This window comes from Heptranchias perlo, unplaced genomic scaffold (assembly GCF_035084215.1).
Source record: "Heptranchias perlo isolate sHepPer1 unplaced genomic scaffold, sHepPer1.hap1 HAP1_SCAFFOLD_1665, whole genome shotgun sequence".
Classification (NCBI taxonomy): Eukaryota; Metazoa; Chordata; class Chondrichthyes; order Hexanchiformes; family Hexanchidae; genus Heptranchias; species Heptranchias perlo.
This window is the reverse complement of record NW_027138931.1, coordinates 7130-30164: the sequence shown is the minus strand read 5'-3', so window position 1 is coordinate 30164 and position 23035 is coordinate 7130. Positions and strand designations below refer to the sequence as shown.

Here is a 23035-nt window from a genome sequence, read left to right as displayed (position 1 = left end):
TAAAAAGTACTTCATTGGCTGTAAGGCGCTTTGTGACGTCCTGAAGTGGTGAAAGGCCCTGGATATAAAATGCAAGATCTTTCTTTCTTTTTAAACACTGACCAGTTGTCAGGGGAAGTGACCTGGCACTGGGGGGAGAGGGGTAACGATGGCGGGGGGTGTTTTAGGGAGAGCGTTCTAAACTCAAGGCAACACGTCTAGAATCGACTCAAACACAATTAGCAATAAGACCATAAGAGATAGGAGCAGGAGCAGGCCATTCGGCCCCTCGAGCCTGCTCCGCCATTTAATGAGATCATGGCCGATCTGATTTTTACCTCAACTCCACTTTCCTGCCCTTTCCCCATATCCTTTGACTCCCTTGCTGATCAAAAATTTGTCTAACTCAGCCTTGAATGTATTCAATGACTCGGCCTCCACAGCTTTTCGGGGTAAAGAATTCCAAAGATTCACTACCTTCTGGGAGAGGAAATTCCTCCTCATTTCCGTCTTAAACGGGCGACCCCTCATTCTGAGATTGTGCCCCCTAGTTTTAGATTCCCCCCATGAGGGGTAACATCCTCTCAGCATCTACCCTATCGAGTCCCCTCAGAATCTTGTCTGTTTCAATAAGATCTCCTCTCGTTCTTCTAAACTCCAATGAGTATAGACCCAACCTGTTCAATCTTTCCTCATAAGACAACCCTTCCATACCCGGAATCAACCGAGTGAACCTTCTCCGAACTGCCGCCAATGCAAGTACGTCCCTTCCTTAAATAAGTGGCCCTTTGCGACACTCACTCTCCGTGCAATGCTGCCTTCTGTTGACATGTGTTATTGGAGTGTCTTGCTGTGTCTCACTGACCAAAGGACGAGGAGCGAGCAGGCTGTGTTGGAACACCTCTGCGACAGTGGTTGCCCTGACTTTACACCTGACTAACGGAGCTCGACTTCTCCCTCAGACCAAGCCGGTGGCGTTTGCGGTGCGAACGAACGTTACTTACTGCGGCCCGCTCGATGAGGAATCTCCGCTTCAGGGAGCAGCGATATCCTTCGATGCCAAAGACTTTCTGCACATAAAAGAGGTCAGAACTGATGGAAGGCATCACTCATGGAAAACAGTGTCATGTTCATCGTCCCTCTATCGAGTGTAGAATCCCAATGGACCCGACCCCTTCCCGTTCACTTCCCACTGTACACAATCCCAATGGATCCGACCCCTTCCCGTTCACTCCCACTGTACACAATCCCAATGGACCCGACCCCTTCCCGTTCACTCCCACTGTACACAATCCCAATGGACCCGACCACTTCCCATTCACTCCCACTGTACAGAATCCCAATGGACCCGACCCCTTCCCGTTCACTCCCATTGTACACAATCCCAATGGACCCGACCCCTTCCCGTTCACTCCCATTGTACACAATCCCAATGGACCCGACCCCTTCCCGTTCACTCCCATTGTACACAATCCCAATGGACCCGACCCCTTCCCGTTCACTCCCACTGTACACAATCCCAATGGACCCGACCCCTTCCCGTTCACTCCCACTGTACACAATCCCAATGGACCTGACCCCTTCCCATTCACTCCCACTGTACAGAATCCCAATGGACTCGACCCCTTCCCATTCACTCCCACTGTACAGAATCCCAATGGACCCGACCCCTTCCCATTCACTCCCACTGTACAGAATCCCAATGGACCCGACCCCTTCCCATTCACTCCCACTGTACACAATCCCAATGGACCCGACCCCTTCCCATTCACTCCCATTGTACAGAATCCCAATGGACCCGACCCCTTCCCATTCACTCCCATTGTACACAATCCCAAAGGACCCGACCCCTTCCCATTCACTCCCATTGTACAGAATCCCAATGGACCCGACCCCTTCCCATTCACATCCCATTGTACACAATCCCAAAGGACCCGACCCCTTCCCATTCACTCCCACTGTACACAATCCGTACGGACCAAACCTCTTCCTGTTCTCTCGTATTTTATGGATTCCCATTGGCCAAATCTCTCCTCATTCAGCCCCACTTTATGGAATCTCACTGGACCCAGTCATTTTTCCCTGTTTTATTGGTCACTCTCTCCCTCACTCTCTCTCTCTCTCTCTCCCTCACTCTCTCTCTCTCTCTCTCTCTCTCTCTCACTGTCTCTCTGTCACTCTCTTTCTCTCTTTCACTCTCTGTTTCTCCCTTAACTCCACTCCCCCACAGGCTTGGGTTGGCCTTCAATTTCCCCATTCCCCCACCTTATGGAACCTCATAGAATCTTACAGCATAGAAGGAGGCCATTCGGCCCCTCGTGCCTGTGCCGGCTCTTTGAAAGAGCTGTCTCCAATTCGTCCCACTCTCCTGCCTTTTCCCCCCCCGCCAATAACCCTGCAAACTCGTCCTCTTCGAGTACAGGTCTCCAATTGCCTTTTGAAAGTTCCTGTAGAATCTGCTCTCTCCGCCCTTTCAGGGAGCGCGTTCCAGATCATCACAACCCTCTGTGTGTGAAAACATCTCTCCTCAATTCCCCTCTGGTCCTTTGGCCAATTATTTTAAGTCCGTGACCTCTGGTTACCAACGCACTCCCCACCCCTCCTCGGTAGGTGGGGTGTGGGAGAGGGGGGGAGTAGCCTGCAGAAACGCAGAGTCTGGGCCCACTCCCCCAAGCTGTAATCACTTCCCCCCCTCTTCCTCTTTCCGCAGAAGTACAACAATGATTGGTGGATAGGACGACTGGTGAAGGAAGGCTGTGAGACTGGCTTCATTCCAAGTCCACTCAGACTGGAGGCGATCAAATCCAGGCAGAGCAACCACAGGTAAGGATACCCCTTTCACAAATCACAGGTCCGGCCTCAACTGGAGAATCGTCCCCCAATTCTGGGCACCGCACTTTAGGGAGGACGTCCAGGCCCTCGGAGAGGGTGCGGAGGAGATTTACCAGAACGGTACCGGGGATGAGGGACTTCAGTCATGCGGAGAGACTGGAGAAGCTGGGATTGTTCTCCTCAGAGCAGAGAGAGATTTAATAGAGGTGATCAAAATCATGAAGGGTTTTGATAGAGTCGATGGGGAGAGACTGTTTCCAGTGACAGGAGGGTCGGTAACCAGAGGACACAGATTTAAGATAATTGGGGAAAGAACCAGAGGGGGAGATGAGGAGAATGTTTTTTTACGCAGCGGGTTGTGATGATCTGGAACGCGCTGCCTGAAAGGGCGGTGGGAGCAGATTCAATAATAACTTTCAAAAGGGGAATCGGATAAATACTCGAAGGGGGAAAAATTTGCAGGGCTACGGGGAAAGAGCAGGACTAATCGGACAGCTCTTTCAAAGAGCCGGCACAGGCACGATGGGCCGAATGGCCTCCTCCCGTGCTGTATCATTGGGTCAGGACGGCAGGTTTCCTTCCCTAAAGGGACATTAATGGAACCATTTGTGTTTTTGTTTGTAAAACGACAATCTGAACACCTTCACTTTCACTGACACCAACTTTTTATTTCCAGAAGTTTAACAAACTTCTCTCAAATTCCCAAACTGCGCGGGTCGGGATTTGAACCCGTGCACCGCTGGATTGCTGGCTCAGTGACATAACTGCTGCACTATCCGTACCTCCAAGCTGGCGCCTTTCCACATGGAACACAAGAGACAGCTGAGTGAGAACCAGAGGGCAACCATGAAACTGTACCCCAAAAACAGTCAACCAGTTTCATTAGTGGTGGGGGGGAACATTGTGAGGCGGGAGGGGGCCAGCATTTAATCGACGAGACATGATGAACCTTTATAAAACACTGGTTCGGCCACAACTGGAGCATTGTGTTGGGTTCTGGGCACCGCACTTGAGGGAGGATGTCCAGGCCCTCGGAGAGGGTGCGGAGGAGATTTACCAGAACGGTCCCGGGGATGAGGGACTCCAGTTACGTGGAGAGACCGGAGAAGCTGGGATTGTTCTCCTCAGAGCAGAGAAGGTTGAGAGGAGATTTGATCGAGGTGATCAAAATCACGAGGGGGTTTAGATAAAGTAAGAGAGAAAATGTTCCCATTGGCGGAAGGGTCGAGAACCAGAGGACACGGGTTTAAGGTGATCGGCAAAAGAACCAAAGGCGGCATGAGGAAAAACTTTTTTTTTGACGCAGCGAGTGTTTAGGATCTGGAATGCGCTGCCCAGAGTGGGTGGTGGAGGCAGATTCAATCATGGCCTTCAAAAAGGAATTGGATAAACATTCGAAAGCAAAACACTTGCAGGGCTACGGGGAGCGGGACTAACTGGATCGCTCTTACAAAGGGCCGGCACGGGCTCGAAGGGCTGAATGGCCTCCTTCTATGATTCTAACGAATTTGGGGAACTGGAAACATTTACTGCGTAAAACAGTCCACACCGCCTCTCGCCCGACCCGATTTGAGGTGGGGGTGGGAAACGGATCGATGATGGGACGGTATTGGGACCCTCAACTTGGGGTACGGCCAAGTTAAGTTCCAACCTGGCTGGACATTTGATATCTCCTCTACTTGTTTTCCAGATTTTGCTATTTCGAGGGGGGTGGGCTGTCGGACAATATGTTTTTTTCTCTCTCCCCGACAAAGAGCGCATTTTTACAGCAAAGTAGAATTGTTTTGTTTGCATTTTGAGAACCTCTGTGCGAATCATTGGCCCCCCATCTCCCACCCTCTGTAAACTTCGACTCATCCAAAACTCTGCTTGCCCCGTATCCGAACTCGGGCCGAGTCCCGTTCACCCATCGCCCCCCCGCCCCGCCGTGCTCGCTGACCCACATTGGCTCCCGGTCCGGCATTAAAATTCTCCAACCTCGTTTTCAAATCCCCTCCATGGCCCTCGCACCCCTCCCTATCTCTGTGACCTCCTACGACCCTCCCAGATCTCTGCGCTCCTCCAATTCTGGCCTCTCGTCCATCCCCCCGATTTCCATCGCTCCCACCATTGGCGGCCGTGCCTTCAGCTGCCCGGGCCCTAAACTCTGGAATTCTCTCCCTAAACCTCTCCGCCTCTCTCTCTCTCCTCCTTTAAGACGCTCCTTAAAACCTACCTCTTTGACCGAGCTTTTGGTCACCAGTCCCTAATATCTCCTTATGTATCTCGGTGTCTGATTTACGCTCCCGGGAAGCGCCTTGGGGACATTAAAGGCGCTATATAAATGCAAATTGTTGTAATTGGTTATCTCTCCTTTCCTCCTCCTCCCTCCTACGCCGCCTGCCCTCAGCTCCGTAAAGCTTAAGGAACTTCAAGTGAAACGCGCAGCCCCACACGGTGGAATAGCAGCGGATCGTTTGGGGCAGGCAGGGCAGAGAAGAGGTCGTGGGGAGGGGAGGGGGTTTCTGGACACAGACGGGCAGGAGTGCATGAGCTTGTGACGGACACTAACCATGCTAATCCTTCTCGTTAGCAAAACAGGTGCAAACTCTTCCAGCAGCCTAGGGGAGATGGTGTCGGGCAGCTGGAGATCGACACCCCCATCAACAGGTGAAGCAACTTTGATCCCAGTTTGTCGTTCCACAGATCCACGTGATTTTAATCAATCAACAAACAGGCTCGAGGGGCTGAATGGGCCTCCTCCTGTTCCTGTGTAACAGGCTCGAGGGGCTGAATGGCCTCCTCCTGTTCCTTTGTAACAGGCTCGAGGGGCTGAATGGCCTCCTCCTGTTCCTGTGCAACAGGCTCGAGGGGCTGAATGGCCTCCTCCTGTTCCTGTGTAACGGGCTCGAGGGGCTGAATGGCCTCCTCCTGTTCCTGTGTAACGGGCTCGAGGGGCTGAATGGCCTCCTCCTGTTCCTGTGTAACGGGCTCGAGGGGCTGAATGGCCTCCTCCTGTTCCTGTGCAACAGGCTCGAGGGGCTGAATGGCCTCCTCCTGTTCCTGTGTAACAGGCTTGAGGGGCTGAATGGCCTCCTCCTGTTCCTGTGTAACAGGCTCGAGGGGCTGAATGGCCTCCTTCTGTTTCTGATGCTGGAAGTCACAAGGACTGCAGGCCAACATTCTTGTCTTGTTAACTAATTTGCTTCTTTTTTTAAATTTACAGCAAAGCAGAAGCAAAAAGTGGTAAGTGTCAATCTGTATCTTTGATGAACTTCTGTACTTAGCAGAGTAAAGCTCCCTCTACACTGTCCCATCAAACACTCCCAGGGCAGGTACAGGGTTAGATACAGAGTAAAGCTCCCTCCACACTGTCCCATCAAACACTCCCAGGGCAGGTACAGGGTTAGATACAGAGTAAAGCTCCCTCTACACTGTCCCATCACACACTCCCAGGGCAGGTACAGGGTTAGATACAGAGTAAAGCTCCCTCTACACTGTCCCGTCAAACACTCCCAGGGCAGGTACAGGGTTAGATACAGAGTAAAGCTCCCTCTACACTGTCCCATCAAACACTCCCAGGGTCAGGTACAGGGTTAAATACAGAGTAAAGCTCCCTCTACACTGTCCCATCAAACACTCCCAGGGCAGGTACAGGGTTAGATACAGAGTAAAGCTCCCTCCACACTGTCCCATCAAACACTCCCAGGGCAGGTACAGGGTTAGATACAGAGTAAAGCTCCCTCTACACTGTCCCATCAAACACTCCCAGGGCAGGTACAGGGTTAGATACAGAGTAAAGCTCCCTCTACACTGTCCCATCAAACACTCCCAGGGCAGGTACAGGGTTAGATACAGAGTAAAGCTCCCTCTACACTGTCCCGTCAAACACTCCCAGGGCAGGTACAGGGTTAGATACAGAGTAAAGCTCCCTCCACACTGTCCCATCAAACACTCCCAGGGCAGGTACAGGGTTAGATACAGAGTAAAGCTCCCTCTACACTGTCCCATCAAACACTCCCAGGGCAGGTCCAGGGTTAGATACAGAGTAAAGCTCCCTCCACACTGTCCCATCAAACACTCCCAGGGCAGGTACAGGGTTAGATACAGAGTAAAGCTCCCTCTACACTGTCCCATCAAACACTCCCAGGGCAGGTACAGGGTTAGATACAGAGTAAAGCTCCCTCCACACTGTCCCATCAAACACTCCCAGGGCAGGTACAGGGTTAGATACAGAGTAAAGCTCCCTCTACACTGTCCCATCAAACACTCCCAGGGCAGGTACAGGGTTAGATACAGAGTAAAGCTCCCTCTACACTGTCCCATCAAACACTCCCAGGGCAGGTACAGGGTTAGATACAGAGTAAAGCTCCCTCTACACTGTCCCATCAAACACTCCCAGGGCAGGTACAGGGTTAGATACAGAGTAAAGCTCCCTCTACACTGTCCCATCAAACACTCCCAGGGCAGGTACAGGGTTAGATACAGAGTAAAGCTCCCTCTACACTGTCCCGTCAAACACTCCCAGGGCAGGTACAGGGTTAGATACAGAGTAAAGCTCCCTCCACACTGTCCCATCAAACACTCCCAGGGCAGGTACAGGGTTAGATACAGAGTAAAGCTCCCTCTACACTGTCCCATCAAACACTCCCAGGGCAGGTACAGGGTTAGATACAGAGTAAAGCTCCCTCTACACTGTCCCATCAAACACTCCCAGGGCAGGTACAGGGTTAGATACAGAGTAAAGCTCCCTCTACACTGTCCCATCAAACACTCCCAGGGCAGGTACCTATAATCCACCGCGCCACATAATGAAGTGTTATTACGATGGGCTCCCAATGCCAAACTTTCTCCTGCCAAAGGCACTCTCTTTTAAAGACGGGAATTTATATAATCAGCGTCGTGCTTACACTAAACCTGGGTGCTGGGCCGATTCTCCCAGGGTCGGCCAGCAGCAGGCCTGACAGCAGTCGGAGAGAGGCCACGAAATGGCCTTTAAATGAGGCCAGAGTTGAGTTCCGAAGCCTGTGGATTGTAGCAGGAGAACTGAGAGAGGGCGAAGTGACGGATGAGGTGGAGTATCATCTCAGGGAGGAGGGAGCGGAAAGTGGGCACAGGAGGGGAGATGTCGGCCGACGGCGGACGTAGGTGTGGGGCCGTGGTCCGTGTTTAATTTGCTGCGTTGACGGTAATGATGGTTGTTAATTGGGCCAAGTGATGGGGGCATTTACAACTGAGAGAACCAAAACCGTGTCCTTGTTCAGACAGAGCTTGTCCCACCCTACGATGTCGTCCCTTCCATGAGACCGGTCGTTCTGGTAGGACCTTCTCTCAAAGGATACGAGGCAAGTACCAAACTCACTCATATACACGGCCTCATATACACGCGCACACATACACTCATATTCACACGCCCTCATATACACGCGCACACATACACTCATATTCACACTCACTCATATACACGCACACACACTCATATTCACACTCACTCATATACACGCGCACACATACACTCATATTCACACGCCCTCATATACACGCGCACACACACACTCATATTCACGCGCACACATATACACGTGCACACACACACTCATATTCACACGCCCTCATATACACGCGCACACACACACTCATATTCACACGCACACATATACACGCGCACACACACACTCATATTCACACGCACACATATACACACGCGCACACATACACTCATATTCACACGCCCTCATATACACGCGCACACACACACTCATATTCACACGCACACATATACACGCGCACACACACACTCATATTCACACTCACTCATATACACGCGCATACATACTCATTCATATACACGTACCCTCACACACACACGCACACACTCATACACAGTGCACTCATTCATATACACGCGCACTCATACTCACGCTCATACAAGCTCAGACATACGCTCGTACACACGCGCACACTCACGCACGCTCATACACGCTCGGTCGTATGCTCATACACACGCGCATACTCACACGCATGCATACTCACACGCGCACTCACTGCCCACACACATGCACGCTCACACGCACGCTCACTCACATTCATACACGTGCACAGACTCATACACACACACACAAACACACATTCATACACCAACTCGGAGAGAGAGAGCAGCCCGTGTCCCTGTAACAGAATTGTGAACAGCGATGGCACAGGGACGGTACATCTCATTGCACTTCTGAGAGTCCCGTGTTTTTTTTGTGTTGTTGTGGTGTTTGTGAGTTTGTCGAGGTGAGGGGAGGTGCCAGCGCTGGGGAATGGGACGTTTCCCAGTTTCAGGCACCGAGTACCAGAACACTGAAAGGCCCCGGCGAGGAGGAAGAGGAGGAGGAGGAGGAGGAGGAGGGACTGTCTCTCTGTTCCACCCCGGGAGAACATAAGAAATGGGAGCAGGAGTCGGCCATTCGGCCCCTCGAGCCTGCTCCGCCATTCAATAACATCATGGCTGATCTTTGACCTCAACTCCACTTTCCCGCCCGATCCCCGTATCCCTCGATTCCCCCTCGAGTCCAAAAATCTAATGATCTCAGCCTTGAATATATTCAATGACTGAGCATCCACAGCCCTCTGGGGTAGAGAATTCCAAAGATTCACAACCCTCTGAGTGAAGAAATTCCTCCTCAATCTCAGTCCTAAATGGCCGACCCCTTATCCTGAGACTATGCCCCCTGGTTCTAGACTCTCCAGCCAGGGGGAAACAGCCTCTCAGCATCTACCCTGTCAAGCCCCCTCATAATCTTATGTTTCAACGCGATCCCCTCTCATTCTTCTAAACTCCAGAGAGTATCGGCCCATTCTACTCAATCTCTCCTCATAGGACAACCCTCTCATCCCAGGAATTAATCTAGTGAACCTTCGTTGCACCGCCTCTAAAGCAAGTATATCCTTCCTTAGATAAGGAGACCAAAACTGTACACAGTATTCCAGGTGGGGTCTCACCAAAGCCCTGTACAACTGTAGCAAGACTTCCTTACTCTTGTACTCCAATCCCCTTGCAATAAAGGCCAACATGCCATTTGCTTGCTGTACCTGCATGCTAACTTTTTGTGTTTCTTGTACGAGGGCACCCAAGTCTCTCTGAACACCAACATTTAATAGTTTCTCACCATTTAAAAAATATTGTTTTTCTATTCTTCCGACGAAAGTGAATAACCTCACATTTCCCCACATTATACTCCATCTGCCACCTTCTTGCCCTCTCACTTAACCTGTCTATATCCCTTTGCAGACTCTTTGTGTCCTCCTCACAGCTTACTTTCCCACCGAGCTCTGTATCGTCAGCAAACTCGGATACATTACAATCGGTCCTGTTGTCCGCGTCACTAATACAGATTGCAAATAGCTGAGGCCCCAGCACTGATCCTTGCGGTTCCCCACTGGGAGCCAATCTCTTCAACAGCCTGCTAAAAAACACGCCAGGGTGGATGTTTGTACGGTGTGTCTGGGCGTGAATGAACGTCAGGGTTTTTTATGGTGATGCGCCAATCCTTCGTTGTGTCCTCAGTCTCTCCTTCTCCACCCTCTGGCGCGCTCTCTCTCTTGCCTCTGCCTCTGACTCTCTCCCTCCGCAGGTGACTGACATGATGCAGAAAGCGCTGTTCGACTTCCTCAAGCACAGATTCAACGGAAGGTGAGATATCTCAATCTGCCCCATGGCGACCGGTGTAAAGAGTAGGAACTGGACCAGGGAACAGAAACACACCCCGTAGCCCAGTATCAATCCCCAAACTAATCCCACTGCCCCGCTCTCTCCCCGTAGCCCAGTATCAATCCCCACACTAATCCCACTGCCCCGCTCTCTCCCCGTAGCCCAGTATCAATCCCCAAACTAATCCCACTGCCCCGCTCTCTCCCCATAGCCCTGTATCGATCCCCAAACTAATCCCACTGCCCCACTCTCTCCCCATAGCCCTGTATCAATCCCACACTAATCCCACTGCCCCACTCTCTCCCCATAGCCCTGTATCAATCCCCACACTAATCCCACTGCCCCACTCTCTCCCCATAGCCCTGTATCAATCCCCAAACTAATCCCACTGCCCCGCTCTCTCCCCATAGCCCTGTATCAATCCCCACACTAATCCCACTGCCCCACTCTCTCCCCATAGCCCTGTATCAATCCTCACACTAATCCCACTGCCCCGCTCTCTCCTCATAGCCCAGTATCAATCCCCAAACTAATCCCACTGCCCCGCTCTCTCCCCATAGCCCAGTATCAATCCCCAAACTAATCCCACTGCCCCGCTCTCTCCCCATAGCCCAGTATCAATCCCCAAACTAATCCCACTGCCCCGCTCTCTCCCCGTAGCCCAGTATCAATCCCCAAACTAATCCCACTGCCCCACTCTTCCCATAGCCCAGTATCAATCCCACACTAATCCCACTGCCCCACTCTCTCCCCATAGCCCAGTATCAATCCCACACGAATCCCACTGTCCCACTCTCTCCCCGTAGCCCTGTATCAATCCCCAAACTAATCCCACTGCCCCACTCTCTCCCCATAGCCCTGTATCAATCCCAAACTAATCCCACTGCCCCGCTCTCTCCCCATAGCCCTGTATCAATCCCCAAACTAATCCCACTGCCCCACTCTCTCCCCATAGCCCTGTATCAATCCCCAAACTAATCCCACTGCCCCACTCTCTCCCCATAGCCCTGTATCAATCCCCAAACTAATCCCACTGCCCCACTCTCTCCCAGTAGCCCAGTATCAATCCCCACACTAATCCCACTGCCCCACTCTCTCCCCATAGCCCAGTATCAATCCCCAAACTAATCCCACTGCCCCACTCTCTCCCAGTAGCCCAGTATCAATCCCCACACTAATCCCACTGCCCCACTCTCTCCCCATAGCCCAGTATCAATCCCCAAACTAATCCCACTGCCCCACTCTCTCCCAGTAGCCCAGTATCAATCCCCACACTAATCCCACTGCCCCACTCTCTCCCCATAGCCCTGTATCAATCCCAAACTAATCCCACTGCCCCGCTCTCTCCCCATAGCCCTGTATCAATCCCCAAACTAATCCCACTGCCCCACTCTCTCCCCATAGCCCTGTATCAATCCCCAAACTAATCCCACTGCCCCACTCTCTCCCCATAGCCCTGTATCAATCCCCAAACTAATCCCACTGCCCCACTCTCTCCCAGTAGCCCAGTATCAATCCCCACACTAATCCCACTGCCCCACTCTCTCCCCATAGCCCAGTATCAATCCCCAAACTAATCCCACTGCCCCACTCTCTCCCAGTAGCCCAGTATCAATCCCCACACTAATCCCACTGCCCCACTCTCTCCCCATAGCCCAGTATCAATCCCCAAACTAATCCCACTGCCCCACTCTCTCCCAGTAGCCCAGTATCAATCCCCACACTAATCCCACTGCCCCACTCTCTCCCCGTAGCCCTGTATCAATCCCACACTAATCCCACTGCCCCACTCTCTCCCCATAGCCCTGTATCAATCCCAAACTAATCCCACTGCCCCGCTCTCTCCCCATAGCCCTGTATCAATCCCCAAACTAATCCCACTGCCCCACTCTCTCCCCACAGCCCTGTATCAATCCCACACTAATCCCACTGCCCCACTCTTTCCCCATAGCCCTGTATCAATCCCAAACTAATCCCACTGCCCCACTCTCTCCCCATAGCCCTGTATCAATCCCAAACTAATCCCACTGCCCCGCTCTCTCCCCATAGCCCTGTATCAATCCCCAAACTAATCCCACTGCCCCACTCTCTCCCCATAGTCCTGTATGAATCCCCAAATTAATCCCACTGCCCCGCTCTCTCCCCATAGCCCTGTATCAATCCCCAAACTAATCCCACTGCCCCACTCTCTCCCCATAGCCCTGTATCAATCCCACACTAATCCCACTGCCCCGCTCTCTCCCCATGGCCCTGTATCAATCCCCAAACTAATCCCACTGCCCCACTCTCTCCCCATAGCCCTGTATCAATCCCCAAACTAATCCCACTGCCCCACTCTCTCCCCATAGCCCTGTATCAATCCCCAAACTAATCCCACTGCCCCGCTCTCTCCCCATGGCCCTGTATCAATCCCACACTAATCCCTGCCCCGCTCTCTCTCCATAGCCCTGTATCAATCCCAAACTAATCCCACTGCCCCGCTCTCTCCCCATAGCCCAGTATCAATCCCACACTAATCCCACTGCCTCACTCTCTCCCCATAGCCCTGTATCAATCCCAAACTAATCCCACTGCCCCACTCTCTCCCCATAGCCCTGTATCAATCCCAAACTAATCCCACTGCCCCACTCTCTCCCCATAGCCCTGGATCAATCCCAAACTAATCCCACTGCCCCGCTCTCTCCCCATAGCCCAGTATCAATCCCACACTAATCCCACTGCCTCACTCTCTCCCCATAGCCCTGTATCAATCCCAAACTAATCCCACTGCCCCACTCTCTCCCCATAGCCCTGTATCAATCCCAAACTAATCCCACTGCCCCACTCTCTCCCCATAGCCCTGTATCAATCCCAAACTAATCCCACTGCCCCGCTCTCTCCCCATAGCCCAGTATCAATCCCACACTAATCCCACTGCCTCACTCTCTCCCCATAGCCCTGTATCAATCCCAAACTAATCCCACTGCCCCACTCTCTCCCCATAGCCCTGTATCAATCCCAAACTAATCCCACTGCCCCACTCTCTCCCCATAGCCCTGGATCAATCCCCAAACTAATCCCACTGCCCCACTCTCTCCCCATAGCCCTGTATCAATCCCACACTAATCCCACTGCCCCGCTCTCTCCCCATAGCCCAGTATCAATCCCCACACTAATCCCACTGCCCCACTCTCTCCCCATCGCCCTGGATCAATCCCCAAACTAATCCCACTGCCCCACTCTCTCCCCATAGCCCTGTATCAATCCCCAAACTAATCTCACTGCCCCACTCTCTCCCCATAGCCCTGTATCAATCCCCAAACTAATCCCACTGCCCCACTCTCTCCCCATAGCCCTGTATCAATCCCCAAACTAATCTCACTGCCCCACTCTCTCCCCATAGCCCTGTATCAATCCCCAAACTAATCCCACTGCCCCACTCTCTCCCCATAGCACTGTATCAATCCCACACTAATCCCACTGCCCTGCTCTCTCCCCATAGCCCTGTATCAATCCCCAAACTAATCTCACTGCCCCACTCTCTCCCCATAGCCCTGTATCAATCCCACACTAATCCCACTGCCCTGCTCTCTCCCCATAGCCCTGTATCAATCCCCAAACTAATCTCACTGCCCCACTCTCTCCCCATAGCCCTGTATCAATCCCACACTAATCCCACTGCCCTGCTCTCTCCCCATAGCCCTGTATCAATCCCCAAACTAATCCCACTGCCCCACTCTCTCCCCATAGCCCAGTATCGATCCCAAACTAATCCCACTGCCCCCACTCTCTCCCCACAGCCCAGTATCAATCCCACACTAATCCCACTGCGGGAAGACTCTGGGCCCATTCCACTGACCTCATGTGGCGTGGTATCGAGTGCAGCAGAAACAGATGAAAGGAGCATTTCTCAAGCCCATTCCCAACCTCGCTCCCACAGCAGGCAACGGTGAATAACGTCCCGGCTGTGGGTCTGAGCCAGAGGATCCCAGGATCCATCCCCTGAGCAGTCGCTGCATTAACTGGTGGGCTACAATTGACTTCAGTGCCTTTGGATCAGGCGTGTCGACGATGGGCCGGGGGGTCCCTCCTGCTCCCCTCTTTCGGCGATTGAGGAAAGGACTGTGACGCCACCCACAGTCGAATGTCCGGCCGACGCCCACCGTCACGGGCGAGGAACGGCCTCTTGTCGGAGGGTGGGGTGGTTGACCCGGGGAAGAGTGGGAGTCAGCCCCCTTCTGCACGGGGGGGAGGAAATGGGGGAGGGGATATAAAAGTCCATTGCTGGGACACGTACAGTCAATCAGCAGTCCGGCCATGGGGAGCTCTCCAGCGAGGCTCCCACCGCCCCTCCCCTCCCCTCCCCTCCCCTCCCCTCCCATTGTCCAGTAACGTCCAGGTCCTCTCCCAAAGACGACTTAAAACAAAATGGAGTCTTCTCTCAAACGCGCAACGGGGGGCGTCTGCCGTCTCCTGTCTCCACCGTGACGTCAGATGTCAGCCGTGGCTCACTGGGGAAATCTCTCTCTCCCCCTCTCCCCTCTCTTCAGTCAGAAGGTCGTGGGTTCGAGCCCCCACTCCAGAGACTCGAGCCCCGTAACCCAGGCCGACACTCCCCAGTGCCAGTACCGAGGGAGCGCCGCGCCGTCGGAGGGGGCGGTACCGAGGGAGCGCCGCGCCGTCGGAGGGGGCGGTACCGAGGGAGCGCCGCGCCGTCGGAGGGGCGGGGTACCGAGGGAGCGCCGCGCCGTCGGAGGGGGCGGTACCGAGGGAGCGCCGCGCCGTCGGAGGGGCGGGTACCGAGGGAGCGCCGCGCCGTCGGAGGGGCGGTACCGAGGGAGCGCCGCGCCGTCGGAGGGGGCGGGTACCGAGGGAGCGCCGCGCCGTCGGAGGGGCGGTACCGAGGGAGCGCCGCGCCGTCGGAGGGGCGGTACCGAGGGAGCGCCGCGCCGTCGGAGGGGCGGTACCGAGGGAGCGCCGCGCCGTCGGAGGGGCGGGTACCGAGGGAGCGCCGCGCCGTCGGAGGGGCTGGTACCGAGGGAGCGCCGCGCCGTCGGAGGGGCGGTACCGAGGGAGCGCCGCGCCGTCGGAGGGGCGGTACCGAGGGAGCGCCGCGCCGTCGGAGGGGCGGGTACCGAGGGAGCGCCGCGCCGTCGGAGGGGCGGGTACCGAGGGAGCGCCGCGCCGTCGGAGGGGCGGTACCGAGGGAGCGCCGCGCCGTCGGAGGGGCGGGTACCGAGGGAGCGCCGCGCCGTCGGAGGGGGCGGTACCGAGGGAGCGCCGCGCCGTCGGAGGGGCGGGTACCGAGGGAGCGCCGCGCCGTCGGAGGGGTCGGTACCGAGGGAGCGCCGCGCCGTCGGAGGGGCGGGTACCGGGGGGAGCGCCGCGCTGTCGGAGGTGCCGTCTTTCGGATGAGACGTTAAACCGAGGCCCCGTCTGCCCCTCTCAGGTGGATGTAAAAGATCCCACGGCCACTATTTCGAAGAAGAGCCGGGGGGAGTTCTCCCCGGTGTCCTGGGGCCGATATTTATCCCTCAACCAACATCACTTAAAAAAAAACACAGATTATCTGGTCGTTTGTCACAGCGCTGTTCGTGGGATCTTGCTGTGCGCAAATTGGCTGCCGCGTTTCCTACATTACAACAGTGACCGCACTTCGAAAAAAAAAGTGCTCCGTTGGCTGTAAAGGGGCTTTGGGACGTCCCGAGGGTGGTGAAAGGGGCCGGGTACAAGTGGGAGGTCTCACAGTGACCGTGTCTTTGTCTCCGCGGTCCAGGATCTCGATCACACGTGTGACGGCCGATCTGTCGTTGGCCAAACGCTCCGTGCTCAACAACCCCAGCAAGAGGGCGATCATCGAACGATCGAACACCAGGTCGAGTATCGGTGAGTGCGGGCGGGCGGGCGGGGGGGAGAACAGAGAGGGTCAGGGGTACGCCCACTCTGGGTACCAGCTTCGCCCCAGAATCCAGAGACCGCCCGATTTACACCCGGGGGGCACTGCGCGATCCGTTCTCAATGACTACCTGCAGTCCCTCTCTCTCTGTCGCGCTGTACTGCTGGTTTTAAGACAGCTACAAACTCCCTCTACACTGTCCCATCAAACACTCCCAGGGCAGGTACAGGGTTAGATACAGAGTAAAGCTCCTTCTACACTGTCCCATCAAACACTCCCAGGGCAGGTACAGGGTTAGATACAGAGTAAAGCTCCCTCTACACTGTCCCGTCAAACACTCCCAGGGCAGGTACAGGGTTAGATACAGAGTAAAGCTCCCTCTACACTGTCCCGTCAAACACTCCCAGGGCAGGTACAGGGTTAGATACAGAGTAAAGCTCCTTCTACACTGTCCCATCAAACACTCCCAGGGGCAGGTACAGGGTTAGATACAGAGTAAAGCTCCCTCTACACTGTCCCGTCAAACACTCCCAGGGCAGGTACAGGGTTAGATACAGAGTAAAGCTCCCTCTACACTGTCCCGTCAAACACTCCCAGGGCAGGTACAGGGTTAGATACAGAGTAAAGCTCCCTCTACACTGTCCCGTCAAACACTCCCAGGGGCAGGTACAGGGTTAGATACAGAGTAAAGCTCCCTCTACACTGTCCCATCAAACACTCCCAGGACAGGTACAGGGTTAGATGCAGAGTAAAGCTCCCTCTACACTGTCCCGTCAAACACTCCCAGGGCAGGTACAGGGTTAGATACAGAGTAAAGCTCCCTCTACACTGTCCCATCAAACACTCCCAGGGACAGGTACAGGGTTAGATACAGAGTAAAGCTCCCTCTACACTGTCCCATCAAACATTCCCGATATTTATCCCTCAATCAACATCACTTAAAAAAAAAACAGATTATCTGGTCATTTATCACATTGCTGTTTGTGGGATCTTGCTGTGCCCCCGTTGGCTGCAGCGTTTCCTACATTACAACAGTGACCACACTTTAGGAGTATTTAATTGGTTGTAAAGTGTTTTGGAATGTCCCGAGGTCACGAATAGCGCTGCAGAAATGCAAATCTTTCGTTAAAACATTGCTGGACTTTTACTTTACACTCTGGAAGCCCGATTGTTAACTCTGGTCGGTGCCTGAAACACGAGTCTCTGAGAAATACTCGTCTCATCTACTGTGTCTTTTTGCTCTGCTCCCCCTCCCCGCTAGCGGAGGTTCAGAGCGAGATCGAGAGGATATTCGAGCTGGCGAAGACCCTCCAGTTGGTGATTCTGGACGCAGACACAATTAACCACCCGTCTCAGCTCGCCAAGACCTCACTGGCTCCTGTCATCGTCTACGTCAAGGTATCATCACCAAAGGTCAGTCACCTCTGTGTGGGGGGTGTGTGTGGGGTGGGGTGGGGGGTGTGTGCATCCGTTTGAGAGAGAGTGTGAGTGAGTGAGAGTGAGTGAGAGAGTGAGAGTTTGAGAGTGAGTGAGAGTGTGTTTGAGTGAGTGAGAGTGTGTGTTTGAGTGAGTGAGAGTGTGTGTTTGAGTGAGTGAGAGTGTGTGTTTGAGTGAGAGCGTGTTTGAGTGAGAGTGTTCATCGATGACCAACCCCCTCTCTCCCTCTCTCTCTCCCTCCCTCCAGGTGCTACAGAGACTGGTCAAGTCCCGCGGGAAGTCACAGAGCAAACACCTCAACGTTCAGCTGATGGCCGCCGACAAACTGGCTCAGTGCCCGCCCGTAAGTCGTATCTTAAGTCGTATCTTACAGCCTCTGGGCGGTTTTGGGGATTGTGCTGTTCTCGTGCCAAAACAATCCGAGGGTAACTAGAGAAGCCGGGATTGTTCTCCTCGGTACTGAGGGAGCGCCGCACTGTCGGAGGGTCGGTACGGAGGGAGGGCCGCACTGTCGGAGGGTCAGTACTGAGGGAGCGCCGCACTGTCGGAGGGTCGGTACTGAGGGAGCGCCGCACTGTCGGAGGGTCGGTACTGAGGGAGCGCCGCACTGTCGGAGGGTCGGTGCCGAGGGAGCGCCGCACTGTCGGAGGGTCAGTACTCGGGAGCGCCGCACTGTCGGAGGGTCGGTGCCGAGGGAGCGCGGCACTGTCGGAGGGGCGGTGCGAGGAGGGCCGCACTGTCGGAGGGTCGGTGCCGAGGGAGCGCCGCACTGTCGGAGGGTCGGTGCCGAGGGAGCGCCGCACTGTCGGAGGGTCAGTGCCGAGGGAGCGCCGCACTGTCGGAGGGTCGGTGCCGAGGTGAGCGCCGCACTGTCGGAGGGTCGGTGCCGAGGGAGCGCCGCACTGTCGGAGGGTCGGTGCCGAGGGAGGGCTGCGCCGTCGGAGGGTCGGTAACTGAGGTGGATGTAAAAGATCCCACGGCCACTATTTCAAAGAAGAGCAGGGGGGAGTTCTCCCCGGGTGTCCTGGGGCCGATATTTCGCCCTCACATCACTAAAAAAAACAGATTATCCGGTCATTTATCACATTGCTGTTTGTGGGATCTTGCTCAATTGGCTGCCACGTTTCTCCCACATTACAACAGCGAGGACACTTCAAAGGCACTTCATTGGCTGTAAAGCGTTTCGGGAGGCCCTGAAGGTTGTGACAGGCGGAGAATATAAATGGGATTTCTTATTATCTTCTCGGACCTGCGCCTTTCGGGTGGTCGGAGGGGCTTTGGGGAGTCAGGAGGTGAGTCACTCGCCGCAGAATCCCCAGCCTCTGACCTGCTCTTGCAGCCCTGCGTTTATGTGGCTGGTCCAGTTGAGTTTCTGGTCAATGGTGACCCCCCCCCAGGATGTTGATGGCGGGGGGGTCCGGAGTTGGGAATTGCGTCCGTAAGAGGCATTCTCTGACTGACCGGAGCCCTTGCCCTTGCAGGAAATGTTTGATGTGATCCTGGACGAGAACCAGCTCGAGGACGCGTGCGAGCACCTCGCAGAGTACCTGGAGGTGTACTGGCGAGCCACACACTCACCGGGCAACACTCCGCTCAACCCCCTGCTCGACCAGCACCTCCTGACACCCCCCTCTGCCGTCTCAGTTTACAGGTAAAAGAGTGAAACCGTTCCTCCCCGACGCAGACCAGAGGTAATGCATCACACCCATCCCGTCTTCCGATAATAGAGAGAGAGAGAGAAAGGAGAAGGAGGAGAGGAGAGAGAGGGGAAAAGGGAGGGAGAGGAGAAGGGAGAGAGAGGAGAGAGAGGGAGAAGGGAGAGAGAGAGAGGGAAAAGGGAGGAGAGGAGAGAGAAGGAGAGAAGGGAGAAGGAGAGAGAGAAAGGAGAAGGGAAGAGAGGAGCGAGAGGGAGAAGGGAGGAGAGGAGAAGGGAGAGAGAGGAGAGAGAGGGAGAAGGGAGAGAGAGAGGGAAAAGGAGGAGAGAGAGGGAAAAGGGAGGAGAGAGAGGGAGAAGGGAGGAGGGAGAGAGAGGAGAAGAGGGGAGAGGGAGAAGGGAGAGAGAGAGGAGAAGAGGGGGAGAGAGAGAGGAGAAGAGGGGGAGCGAGAGAGGGAGAGAGAGAGAAGAGGGGGAGAGAGAGAGGGAGAAGGGAGAAGGAGAGAGAGGGAGAGAAGGGAGAAGGGAGAGGAGAAGGAGAGAGAGAAAGGAGAGGGAAGAGAGGAGCGAGAGGGAGAAGGGAGAGGAGAAGGGAGAGAGAGGAGAGGGGGAGAGAGAGAGGAGAAGGGAGAAGGGAGAGAGGGGAGAGAAGGAGGAGAGAGAGGGAGAAGGGAGAGAGGAGATAGAGAGAGGGAGAAGGGAGAAGAGAAGGGAGAAGAGAAGGAGAAGAGAAGGGAGAGAGGAGATAGAGAGAGGATAGAGAGGAGAGAGGAGAGAGAGAGGAGAGAGAGGGAGAAAAGAGAGAAAGAGATAGAAGAGAGAGAGAGAAGGGAGAGGAGAGAGAGCCAGTTGGGAACCCACGTCGCGGTTGAGATTGGCTAAGTCGGGCGAGAAGCACGGCACACGCGGAGAGGGGGGGCGGGGTACGCGGAGAGGGGGGGGCGGGGTACGCGAGAGGGGGGGCGGGGTACGCGGAGAGGGGGGGCGGGGTACGCGGAGAGGGGGGGCGGGGTACGCGGAGAGGGGGGGCGGGTACGCGGAGAGGGGGGGCGGGGTACGCGGAGAGGGGGGGCGGGGTACGCGGAGAGGGGGGGCGGGGTACGCGGAGAGGGGGGCGGGTACGCGGAGAGGGGGGGCGGGGTACGCGGAGAGGGGGGGGCGGGGTACGCGGAGAGGGGGGGCGGGGTACGCGGAGAGGGGGGGCGGGGTACGCGGAGAGGGGGGCGGGGTACGCGGAGGGGGGGCGGGGTACGCGGAGAGGGGGGGCGGGGTACGCGGAGAGGGGGGGCGGGGTACGCGGAGAGGGGGGGCGGGGTACGCGGAGAGGGGGGCGGGGTACGCGGAGAGGGGGGCGGGGTACGCGGAGAGGGGGGCGGGTAACGCGGAGAGGGGGGGCGGGGTACGCGGAGAGGGGGCGGGGTACGCGGAGAGGGGGGCGGGGTACGCGGAGAGGGGGGCGGGGTACGCGGAGAGGGGGCGGGGTACGCGGAGAGGGGGGGCGGGGTACGCGGAGAGGGGGGCGGGGTACGCGGAGGGGGGGGGGTACGCGGAGAGGGGGGGCGGGGTACGCGGAGAGGGGGGGCGGGTACGCGGAGAGGGGGGCGGGGCACGCGGAGAGGGGGCGGGGCACGCAGAGGGCGCGGTACGCAGGGGCGCGGTACGCAGAGAGAGGGGGCGCGGTACGCAGGGGCGCGGTACGCAGGGAGAGGGGGCGCGGTACGCAGGGAGAGGGGGCGCGGTACGCAGGGAGAGGGGGCGCGTGCACAGAGAGAGGGGGCGCGGTGCGCAGGGGGCGCGGTTGCGCAGGGGGCGCGGTGCGCAGGGGGCGCGGTACGCAGGGGGCGCGGTACGCAGGGGGCGCGTGCGCAGGGGGGCGCGGTGCGCAGGGGGCGCGGTACGCAGGGGCGCGGTACGCAGGGAGAGGGGGCGCGGTACGCAGAGAGAGGGGGCGCGGTACGCAGAGAGAGGGGGGCGCGGTACGCAGGGGGCGCGGTACGCAGGGGGGAGGAATTAAAACGGCCAAGCGCCCCCCCCACCCCGCCCCTCCACACCGCCCGTGAACGTAGCGCCTCTAACCCGTGCGTTCTTTCTGGCGTTTGGCGCAGGGTCAGACCGATGAGGCGCGGAGGGGACCAGTCCTCCCTCGAGCGGGAGAGCCCCATGCACTCCGACGATGCCAGCGAGACCTCCAGGAAGGAGTGGCAGCCCCTGCCCCATCGCCGGTCGAGGCAGCTGGAGGACCAGTACTCCGGGGGGGCCTACCAGGACCTGTACAAACCCCACCGGAACCACGGCAGCGGCCTGCACAGCACCAACGGGCACGACTCGCAGGACAGGCTGCTGGAGCGTGAGTCTGAACACAACGCAACCAGAGAAACCGGCAACGGAGCAGGCCCTGGCCCAGAGACAGTTACTGAGACCCTCGGCCCTCCTCCCTCCCTCCCTCCCTCCCTCGCCTCAAACACCGCTCGCTCCCTCCCTCCCTCGCCTCGAAACACCGCTCCCTCCCTCGCCTCAAACACCGCTCCCTCGCCTCAAACACCGCTCGCTCCCGCGCCTCAAACACCGCTCGCTCCCTCCCCTCAAACACCGCTCCCTCCCTCGCCTCAACCCCGCTCGCTCCCTCGCCTCAAACACCGCTCGCTCCCTCGCCTCAAACACCGCTCGCTCCCTCGCTCAAACACCGCTCCCTCCCTCGCCTCCAAACAACACCGCTCCTCCCTCGCCTCAAACACCGCACGCTCCCTCGCCTCAAACACCGCTCCCGCGCCTCAAACACCCGCTCCCTCCCTCGCCTCAAACACCGCTCCCCTCCCTCGCTCAAACAACCGCTCCCTCCCTCGCCTCAAACACCGCTCCTCCCTCGCCTCAAACACCGCTCCCTCCCTCGCCTCAAACACCGCTCCCTCCCTCGCCTCAAACACCGCTCCCGCCTCAACACCGCTCCCTCCCTCGCCTCAAACACCGCTCCCTCCCTCGCCTCAAACACCGCTCCCTCCCTCGCCTCAAACACCGCTCCCTCCTCGCCTCAAACACCGCTCCCTCCCCCCCTCCCCCTCAAACACCACTCCCTCCCTCGCCTCAAACACCGCTCCCTCCCTCGCCCTCAAACCCCGCTCCCTCCCTCGCCTCAAACACCGCTCCCTCCCTCCCCCTCAACACCGCTCCTCCCCCCTCCCCCTCAAACACCGCTCCCTCCCCCTCCCCTCAAACACCGCTCCCTCCCTCGCCTCAAACACCGCTCCCTCCTCGCCTCAAACACCGCTCCCTCCCTCGCCTCAAACACCGCACCCTCCCTCCCCCTCAAACACCGCTCCCTCCCTCCCCCTCAAACACCGCTCCCTCCCCCCTCCCCTCAAACACTGCTCCCTCCCTCGCCTCAAACCCCGCTCCCTCCTCGCCTCAAACACCGCTCCCTCCCTCGCCTCAAACAACCGCTCCCTCCCTCGCCTCAACACCGCTCCCTCCCTCGCCTCAAACACCGCTCCCTCCCTCGCCTCAACACCGCTCCCTCCCCCCTCCCCTCAACACCGCTCCCTCCCTCCCCCTCAAACACCGCTCCCTCCCTCGCCTCAAACACCGCTCC

At 56.7% G+C, this 23035-nt stretch overlaps 1 protein-coding gene across 1 annotated transcript; it reads left to right on the top strand.

Moving 5' to 3' along the window:
* Positions 1–941: 941 nt before the first annotated feature.
* On the top strand, positions 942–21796 carry LOC137309480 (voltage-dependent L-type calcium channel subunit beta-3-like; the record flags this gene model as incomplete). Its single annotated transcript, XM_067977678.1, has 11 exons — positions 942–1064; positions 2690–2802; positions 5384–5460; positions 6017–6036; positions 8055–8135; positions 10407–10465; positions 16239–16348; positions 17620–17771; positions 18043–18138; positions 19277–19446; positions 21555–21796. Coding segments are annotated over 11 exons (1243 nt in total), but the record flags the coding sequence as incomplete, so codon positions are not given.
* Positions 21797–23035: the final 1239 nt, after the last annotated feature.